We start from the raw sequence: 9,731 nt of genomic DNA, 5'->3' as shown, positions 1-9,731 counted from the left end.
GGGAGGCCCCGGGTGGAGCAGACAGGAAGCGCAGAGGTGCACCCTGGGGTGAGGACCCCGCCCGGGGCCGGGTGCGATGGAAGCTGTCTCCCCAGCGGGTGACAGCACCGGTCTGTGCTTCCATTTTCTGTCCATTGTCTCCCGCAGTCCGCCTCGGGGTGCAGCCCTGGCTTGGCTAGCTGGTGCCTGACTCCCAGGGCTGAGCGCAGTCCCACACGTGTGCTGGCATTAATAGGCATCTGTGGAGTGAGCAGACAAGCTTTTACTGAGGGCCTGCTGTCTTCAGGCCCCCAAATGTGTTGGTGCTCTGTGGTAAGACAGACAGGTCCCTGTGTTGTTGGGGTCCCAGCCTGGGAGGAGGCAGATCACCCTCAGTCTGATTGGGAGCTGTGGTCCGCAACGGGAGACGAGAACAGAGTGGACAGGGCCATTAAGCAGGGCCTAGTACCGATGAACTGGAAGCCACTCTGGCCACCGTCTTTTTTCCTGGGCCAGCACTTCCATCTTCATTAGGTTTCTGACACTTCATTTCACAAAGGAACGCCTCTGCCGGAGATCTGGTGCAGCGATCCTTGGGTTGGCCCCCAGAGTGCACCCGTAGAGAAAAGTCCTGATGGACAGGCAGGGGACAGGTTCCTTCTTCCTGGTTCCCGAGCCCCTGGGTTCAGCACGCGGTTCCCACTCTCCTGGCAGGCATCCTGCTCTGCCAGTACCAGGCAGATTCAGGCCACAGTCGGGGAAGAGGGCGAGGAGACGGCTGTGTTGGGAGCGGGTAGCTGTGTCCGTGGTCAGTGCATGGGCAGGGCTGCTTGCCCTCTCTCAGTGCCAGAGCCCCGAGCGTGCCCTGCTCTTCTCCAGGAGCAGAGTTCCTTTCCATGCTATTCCATTAGATTGCAGAGTACACTCGGGACCCTTCTGAGCTGAAAGTAAGCGAGAGAAAAGAAAAGCGTTGTTTGCCTTTCTTCCAGAAGGAAAAGGAAACTAAAAAGCCACAGTGCTAGGTTTTTAGCGTCTTCAGGCTGCTGTCCAGCCACTCCAGGGCCAGGGCAGGGAGCGTCCCAGTCTGCTGTGGACGGCCCTCTTCTCGGAGTTCCTCACTGATGCTGCCTTCGCCCGTGGGGCCACTGACACCCGTCTTTTGGGCTGGCCCAGGCTTTTCTGTTAGTAGCCTTTGCAAGGGAGAGGGGCAGACCAAGGGTCGCCGTAGTGACAGCCAGGGAGAAGGCCTGAAGAAGCAGGTGGTTCAGCTGACCCGCAGGGCTCAGGGAGTGTCACGGCCCTTATTCTGAGGACGGTTCTCCCCTTTCATCCTTCTGCCCCTGCAGTGGGAGCGTCAGCGGTGTGGCTATCAGCATGAACAGCTCCAGGTCTCCTCTGCCGGTTTTCCTAGGTTAACTGCATCTTAAAATGAATCTATGTTAAAATGCACTTTAATTGCGTTAGAGTGCCTTTGCCTCCCCAGAGGAGAACCAGAGTTCTGTGAAAGAACCCATGCAACAACTACAGCAAAACCCAAACCAGGGGACCAGCAGTTGGCGTAATGGCTATGTCGCTGGACTCCATGTAGTTGACTGAGATTCGAGTCTGGGACCCAGTAGCTTAAACTCACGCCAGGTGTGTGTGCGTGCGCACACAAGATCCTGAGAGGAGAATGGAGGAGAAGGGATTGCGGTGTGGCCATCCCCCCTTGGGGTGACTTCTCGCTTTCTGTCTCTCTGTCTCTGTCTCTTTCTTTCTGGTGAGCGCACGCACTATAGCAAAAACCTCTCAAAAAACAAAAACAAAAACAAAAAACGCCAAACCAGTTAATATATTGTAAGCTGATGTCAATCTAATCATGTCCATTCATGCCACGATGTTTACCTCTTTGTAAAACAGATTCTGCTGCTGGCCAAACAGTTAGGTTCCGTTCAGAGTTAACTAGTGTTTGAAACTGGAAAAAGCCAACAAACACACACATTTGAAACAAGAAGTCCTGTCACACACAGAAAGCTTTGGTGCAGAGCTTCCTTTTCATAGTCTTAGTTCTGCATGGAGCCTACCCTAATCATTAGGAATTTGGAAGTGGTTACTTTTAGATTAGTTTGACCTCCAGAAATGAATGAGAAAGTAGCAAACAGAAGTGAAATTTGAATTTTTCTTGTTCTTCTGGTTAATTCTTTAAACAAAAACTTACAAAAAACGAACAGGAACCGAGCCTTTAGAGTAGACACTCGTCAGGTTGAGCAGGTTCCTGCCAAGTTCTGCTCCGTACACTTATTAAACAGAGTAGAGACCAGATTCTGTTTTAAATGACGTTCAAACAAATGATTATTTTAAATGTTTAAAATTTTATCTATATAAAAATATCTTAAATTTTGGGACCAGCAGATGGCTTAATGGTTATGTTGCTAAACTCCCACATAGTCGACCACAGTTTGAGTCCCAGACCCGGAAACTTAAAACTCACATCAGGTCTGTATGCGTGTGTGTGTCTGCGCGCGCGCATGCCCAAGATTCCAAGAAAAGAATGGAGGAGAGGGGACTGCAGTGTGGCCACCCCTCCAGGGGAGTGATTTTTCACTTTCTGTCTGTCTCTGTCTCTGTCTCTGGTAAGCGCATGTGTCCTATATCAAAAATCTCTCTTTAAAAAAATATATATATATATGTGTGTGTGTGTGTGTGTATCTTAAATTTTTCTTTTTTTTTCTTTTTTTCTCTCTCTTTTTTTTGATAGGTTTTGCTATAGGGCGTGTACACTTGCCAGAAAGACAGAGAGAGACAGAGAGACAGAAAGTGGGAAATCACCCCGCCCCAGGGGGGATGGCCACACCACAGTCCCATCTCCTCCACTCTCCTCTCAGGATCTTGGGCACCCACGCACACACACCTGGCGTGAGTTTAAGCCACCGGGTCTGGGACTTGAACCTGGTCCACTACATGGGAGTCCACCGACATAGCCATTACGCCAACTGCTGGTCCCGTTAAATTTTTATTTTTTAAAAAAATTTCAGATAGGGCCTACTGTGTCATCCTCCTGCCTCAACTACTTGCTAGGACTGCAAGGAGGTATATATACACACGTATACATGTATATATGTGTGTGTGTGTGTGTGTGTATGTTTATGTGTGTATATATAAAGATATACTTTTTTTTTTTGTCATAGGGTTCATGCACTTGGGGAGAAACAGAGAGACAGAAATCCCCCTCCCACCCCCCCACGGAGGATGGCCACACTGTAGTCCCTTCTTCTCTCAGGATTTTGGGCACACATGCACATGTGCCCAGGGTGATTTTCAGTTCCAGCATATGAACCACGACTGGCCACAGATCTCCTTGACTACCACGCCACCTGCTGGCCCCAGCGAAGGGTGTGGTTCAGGCTTTCTGGGTGACAGTTGCCAAATCACTCTAGAACAGTTGTATCAATTTATCCTCCCAGGCAGTAGTATATGAAAGTGTACTATTTTAAAGTTGATGGGGGGACGATGATGGTGCAGTGGCACTGCAGTGCCCTGAGGCTGACCCACATGGGAAGGGCCCAGGTTCACGCCTGGAGACCTCCCAGCACACGCTGCATGTACATGTGATCTGGGCTGTAGGGCTAGGTGCATCGTGGTGTGGTGTGAGGATGTGTTTGGGGTGCTTCCTCTCCTTTGTCACAGAAGAAAGAAAGAAATTTAAAGCAAAAATGTCATTCTCATTTCAGCTCAACCAGAATGTAAGTTCTTTTCAAAGAAAATTCGTTGGCGAGGTTAAAAGGTGTGAAGAACTAGAGCGAATATTGGGTAAGCTTATCTTTCATTTTAATAACTTAAATACTTATTTTTATGTAGACGGACCTTGTTCATTTTAGAAAAATTGGAAAATGCACACAGGCAGAAAGGAAAAAAAGAGACAGTCTATATCTCACCATTTAGATATAATCTAGACTGTTGTGCAGATTTATATTATTTTCTTACATATTTTACTATTCTCTAAATGTAAGGATTTACATACATAGCGGTCAGGTTGTTTTGTTTTCAGCTTTCTTTCTTTTTTTTTAGAGATGTTTTTTTTTTTTTTTTTTTTTTTTTGGAGAGATTTTTCACTGTAGGGCGCGTGCGCTCGCCAGACAGAGAGAGACATAGAGACAGAAAGCGAGAAATCACCCCCCAGGGGGGATGGTCACGCCGCAATCCCTTCTCCTCCATTCTCCTCTCGGGATCTTGGGCACGCACGCACACGCGCCCGGCGTGAGTTTTAAGCCACCGGGTCCGGGACACGAACCGCGGTCGACTACGTGGGAGTCCAGCGACATAGCCATTACGCTAACTGCTGGTTCCCAAGAGATGTTTTTGTTATAGGGCATATGCACTCGCCAGACAGACAGAAAGACACAGAGAGAGAAAACGAGAAATAACCCCCAGTGGGGATGGCCACACCGCAATCCCTTATCTTCTGTTCCCCTCTCAAGATTTTGGGCACAAACATTCATGTGCGTGGTGTGAGTTTTAAGCCGCCGGGTCGAGGACTTGAACTGTGGTTGACTACGTGGGAGTCCAGCAATGTAACCATTGTGCCATCTGCTGGTCCTCAGCTCTGTTTCTTAATAGTGTTTACTGGGGCCAGCTGGTGGCACAGTGCTTAAGGTGGCTGAATCCCACATAGCCAACTGTGCGGTTCACCTCCCAGATCTGACAGCTTGAAAAGTGCACCAGGAGTGTGTGTGTGCTTGCCCAAAATCCTGAAAGGAGAGATGGAGAAGGGATTGCAAGGTGACCGTCCCCCATGGGGGAGTGCTATCTCACTTTCTCTCTCTATAACTGTCTCTCCTCAGTGAGTGTAAGCACCTTCTGGCAAAGCACCTACAGTACTTACTGTAACATCTGTTCATGTTAAAATCATAGATTGACTTATTATCTTTTTTAATAGCCTTAAATAACATTGTGGGTTTATAAAAATAAAAAATGTTAAAACCTGGATAATATTGTGGGTTTTATTATTATTTTTTTAATTAAGACTTTTTTGGGGGAGAGATTTTTTTCTGTAGGACGTGCGTACTCACCAGAGAGAGAGAGAAAGTGAGAAATTACCCTCAAGGGAGTGGCTGCTCTGGAGTCCCGTTCTCCTCCTGGGATTTTGGGCATGCGCCCACACATGCCCAGTGTGAGTTTCAAGCCACTGGGTCCAGGACTCAAACCGCGGTCGGCCATGTGGGAATGCAATGCCTTAACCACTACACCACCTGCTGGCCCTGTTAACTGAGAATTTTTAAGATTAAGAAAAATCTTTTAGGGCCTAGCTGGTGGTAGTGGTTAAGTAAGTGTGATGCTCTGCAGGCTTCCATGCGGGGAGGGTGTGGGTTCATACCCAGAGCCCTCCCTGAGTACAGAGGGCCTTTTCATGCCCAGGACCCGGTGCTGGCTGAGGCTGGGCTGGATCGTGGTGTCAAGACCCTGTGGGGTGCTGTTTCTCTGTGTCTCACTCATGGAAGAAATAGATAAAGAGCATGAAACAGAGGGAAAAAGATCCTTTTAAGTGTGAGGACTGATTTCACACTGTTGTGTTTGATCCATCTCCCCGAACCTTCTCATGACTGGCCCAGTACCTACCTGATATGAAAGAACAAGAGAAAGCAAGAAAACCTGTGTTTTAGTTTGCTGTAGGGTGCATGCGCTTGCTGGAGAGAGACACGGGGGAGGGGAGAGGGGAGAGAGAGTGCAAAAGCACCCCCGGGGGATAATCATGCCACAGTGCCTTCTCCGCTCTCCCCCTGGGATTCAGGCATGCCCACACACGCCTGCTGTGATTCCGAGCCACTGGGGTTGGGACTTGAACTATGCCGTTGGTCATGAGTCCCAGCCACCTTAAATGCCATGCCACCTGCTGGCTCAAGAACGCTTTCTAAAAAAAGTGTTTTGCTGTGGGGCACGTGTGTTCACAGGGTGGGGTGAGAAAACCCCTCTGGGGATGGCTGTGCCGTAATCCCGTCTCTCCCATTCTCCTCTCAGTGTGTTGGGTGTGCACGCACATGTGCCGGCATGACTTTCAAGCCTCTGGGTCTGGTTTCGAACTGTGGAGTTGGCCCTGTGGGATCTAGCACCACTTGCTGGCCCAAGGAAGGCATTTTCAGTCCCCTGGAATCTATTCTTTCACATTGCTTGAGTTGCTACTAATCTGTGTAGACGGTATGTGTCAGTGAGGCATCATGCGTGTTATTGGGCAGGTCGTCTATTTGGAATGAGTTTTTTTAAGGCAGGGCAGAGGTGGTAACACAATGTTCAGGACAGCCTGTAGCTTAAAGGGTTTCAAGAAGAATGCAGACTTAAAAAGAAATTCTTTATTTTCTTATTTTTGTATTTTTATTTGTTATTATTACTTTCACTGTTTAAATTTGACCAGAGAGAGAAAGAAAGAGGGAAAGTGAAAAAGCAAGCCTCCAGGTCCGGGACTTGAACCATGTCCAGCCACATGGGAGTCCAGTGCCTTCACCACCACACCACCTGCTAGCCCTTAAAAAGAAATTCTTAAGTAAATTTAGAATTTAGATATATATTGGTTGAAACAATGTGATCCCATTTCTAAAACCTCTTTAACTCTGTTTTCCCTTTTTTATCTTGTTGGTCCCTTCCCTTCTCTTCCTCTCTTTTTCTTTTTTCGTTTTTTAAAATTTTTTATATTTATTTATTTATTATTTCACATGAGTTTTGCCAGAGAGAGAGAGAGAGTGAGAAAGCAAGTTGCCAGGTCCAGGACTTGCACCACAATCGACCATGAGGGAATTCAGCACCTTAACCACCATGCCACCTGCTGGCTCCTCCCCTCCCTTTTTTTTTAATTGCCAGAAGGCATGTGCACTCTCCAGAGAGAGAGGAAGAGGGGGAAAGCACCTCCAGGTGGGGTGTAGTCTGGCTGCAGTCCCTTCATCCTCTCTCCTGGGATTTGGGGCATAAACACACAAACACCCAGCGTAGTTTTTCAGCTGCCAGGGCTGGGACTCGAACTGCAGTCAACCATGTAGAATCTGACCCCCTTAATCACTAGGCTATGGGGTTGGATCTCTCTTTCTTTTTTAATAAACTGGCTAGTATCACTCGTCTCAAATACGTCTGAAAATGATTTTACCAGGTATTATGGCTTTTATCCGAAGACAGAGGACACGTCATGGGATTGAAACTGTGAACTGAAGAGGGTCTCTGACTGGCTGGCGTGCTGTTAGCTTCCTGGACCCAGTTTTTAGCGGGGATAGGGAAGCCGTGCAGTTGGTCCCGAGTCAGTGTCAGGGCTCGTGGGGGAACACGGGAGTGTCTGGCTCCCTGCTCTTTCTCAGGGCTTTTGCTGATGAGGTTGAGTTTTTGTTTTGTTTTGTTTTGAATCTTGTTTTAATCATTTTGCGGAGGGCATGTGCACATGCTGGAGAGGAAGAAGTGAGAGCATGGAGGACGGTCATGCCACAGTCTCTCCCCTAGCTCTCCTCCTTTCAGGACTTTGGGCTTCCACGCACTTGTGCTCAGTGTGCTTTTTAGCTGTCAGGTCCGGGACACCAGCTACACGGTGGGCCACGTGGGTTCCAGCCACCTTAACTACCACACGTCCGTCTAGCCCCAAGATTTTCTTCTAAAAAGAATTTATTATTATTAATTAATTAATTTTTAAACAATTATATTTATTCATAATTTATTTTTTAATTTGACCAAAGAGAGACACAGAGAGGGAAAGTGAGAAAGCAAGCCGCCATGTCAGGGACTTGAACCATGGCCGGCCATGTGGGAATGTCCAGCACCTCAGCCTCCATGCCACTTGCTAGTCCCCTAATTAATTTACTTTTTAAGGTTTTTCCCATAAGGCACATGTGCTCACTGGTGAGAGACAGAGAAGACAGTGAGAGGGAGAGTGAGAAATCACTTCCTGGGGAGATGGCCACGCCACAATCCCTTCTCCTCCATTCTCCTCCTGGGATTCTGGGCACGCATGTGTATGTCTCCAGCGTGATTTTCAGGCAACCAGGTCCTGTGCATGACCTGCAGTTGGCCATGTCGGAGTCCAGTACCTCATCCACTACGCCAACCACTGACCCACCAGGATTTTCTTTTCTTTTTTAATTGCCAGAGACTGTGTGTGTTTGCTGGGAAGAGACAGAGAGAGGGAGAGGGAGAAAGCACCCCCCCACCCCCAGTGGGTGTTGTCAGACCATAGTCGCATTTCTTCTGTTTCTCCACCCTGTCAGGCTTTGGGGCACGCTTGCACATGTACCTGGCATGTATTTCAAGCTGCCAGGGCTGGGATTCAAACCGTGGTCAGCCCTGTGGGATCCGGCTCCCTAACTGCTAGAATGGTGTCGTCCGGGCTTTCTTATTGGATGTCTGTCCCTACCTCGGCGCTGCAGACAGGCCGTGTGGCCTTCTGTGGGCTGTTATAGGGGTCTCTAGGGTTCCTCCTGTACTTCAGGTACACCCCGAATCTGCTTCACCCTACAGGCTCTGGCCTCTCCGCAGCATTATTTTGTAGATCTTTGGCAACAGGTTTGTAAAAAGTGACCTGGAGGTCAGTTGGAACAAGTGGGATTTTTGTGCCTTTAGATATGATTTTTTTGAAGGCCTAGGAAAGGTTGGGATTGAGCATACTTGACTAGAACACAGTATGGTCAGTTTTTGTGTCTGATTTGTCCAACTTTTATCTTCACAGTGTATTTGGTACAGGAAATCAACAGAGCTGACATTCCCCTTCCTGAGGGAGAGACCAGTCCTCCCGCCCCGCCTCTGAAACAGGTTCTGGAAATGCAGGTGAGCACGGTCTCGGGGCTGCTCGCTCCTCACTTCACATCATCTGCTGCTTTCCCGCCTTGCTTCTCGAAACCGAAGCATGACAATGAAAGACCATGTTATCACTGACGCTGAGGAGCAGGTAACCTCCGGCCCCTTCAGGTTTCTTTCCTAAGACGTGCGCTCCCTCATCCGTGGTGGCCAGCAGAGGCTGATGAGAATTGGGACATCAAACCTGGACCACGGGAGGTCTCGGGAAGATCTTCCTGGGACTCTGCCTAGCATGCCGCTCCTTGGACAAGTGATTGAGTCTTCATTGTGTGCCTTCACAGTCTTCCCAAGTTCACCCAACCTGCCACCTTGTATTCTAGAAGCTGGCGTAGGGGGCTGTGAACAGGACTCCCACCCCCGTCCCCTAGTTCCTCACTCACGGATCGGGAGTCTAGCCTCCCCGTGAGAGCCTTGCAGTGCTGCTTATCCACGTCCCCCGTGGATTTCCCACTGACGTCTCGGTCTGACCATTTCTCACACTGAGAAAGAGGTGGGGGCTCTTCTGGCTCTTGTGAAACAGTCACTATTGTTAGCGAGGCTGCCCCACTGCGGGCCACTCTGTGTATCTGGGAGGAAGTCCCTGGCTGTTGGTGAGTAGACTCCAGAGCGGGTGACGCAGCCAGAGGAGCAGAAGGCAGTCACCGTGTAGCCTGTGCTGGGTCGCGGTCAGGAGTAGCAGAGTGAGGCAGTGGAGAGCGTCCAGAACGCCGGGTCGCGGTCAGGAGTAGCAGAATGAGGCAGTGGAGGGTGTCCAGAACGCCGGGTCGCGGTCAGGAGTAGCAGAGTGAGGCAGTGGAGGGCGTCGAGAACGCCGGGTCGCGGTCAGGAGTAGCAGAGTGAGGCAGTGGAGGGTGTCCAGAACGCCGGGTCGCCGTCAGGAGTAGCAGAGTGAGGCAGTGGAGGGTGTCCAGAACGCCAGGTCGCGGTCAGGAGTAGCAGAGTGAGGCAGTGGAGGG

The 9,731-nt window shown here is 49.4% G+C and overlaps 1 protein-coding gene across 1 annotated transcript in view; it reads left to right on the top strand.

Moving 5' to 3' along the window:
* Positions 1-9,731, top strand: part of ATP6V0A2 (ATPase H+ transporting V0 subunit a2) — a 38,397-nt gene that overhangs the window by 609 nt on the left and 28,057 nt on the right. The window contains exons 2-3 of the mRNA XM_006149229.3: positions 3,690-3,768; positions 8,648-8,745. Coding sequence (XP_006149291.1) covers positions 3,690-3,768; positions 8,648-8,745 — 177 coding nt within the window. The remainder of the gene's footprint in view (positions 1-3,689; positions 3,769-8,647; positions 8,746-9,731) is intronic.

The sequence above is a fragment of the Tupaia chinensis genome, unplaced genomic scaffold, assembly GCF_000334495.1.
Source record: "Tupaia chinensis unplaced genomic scaffold, TupChi_1.0 Scaffold000258_1, whole genome shotgun sequence".
NCBI lineage: Eukaryota > Metazoa > Chordata > Mammalia > Scandentia > Tupaiidae > Tupaia > Tupaia belangeri.
The sequence above is the reverse complement of the archived record's forward strand: the minus strand, read 5'-3'. Positions and strand labels throughout refer to the sequence as shown.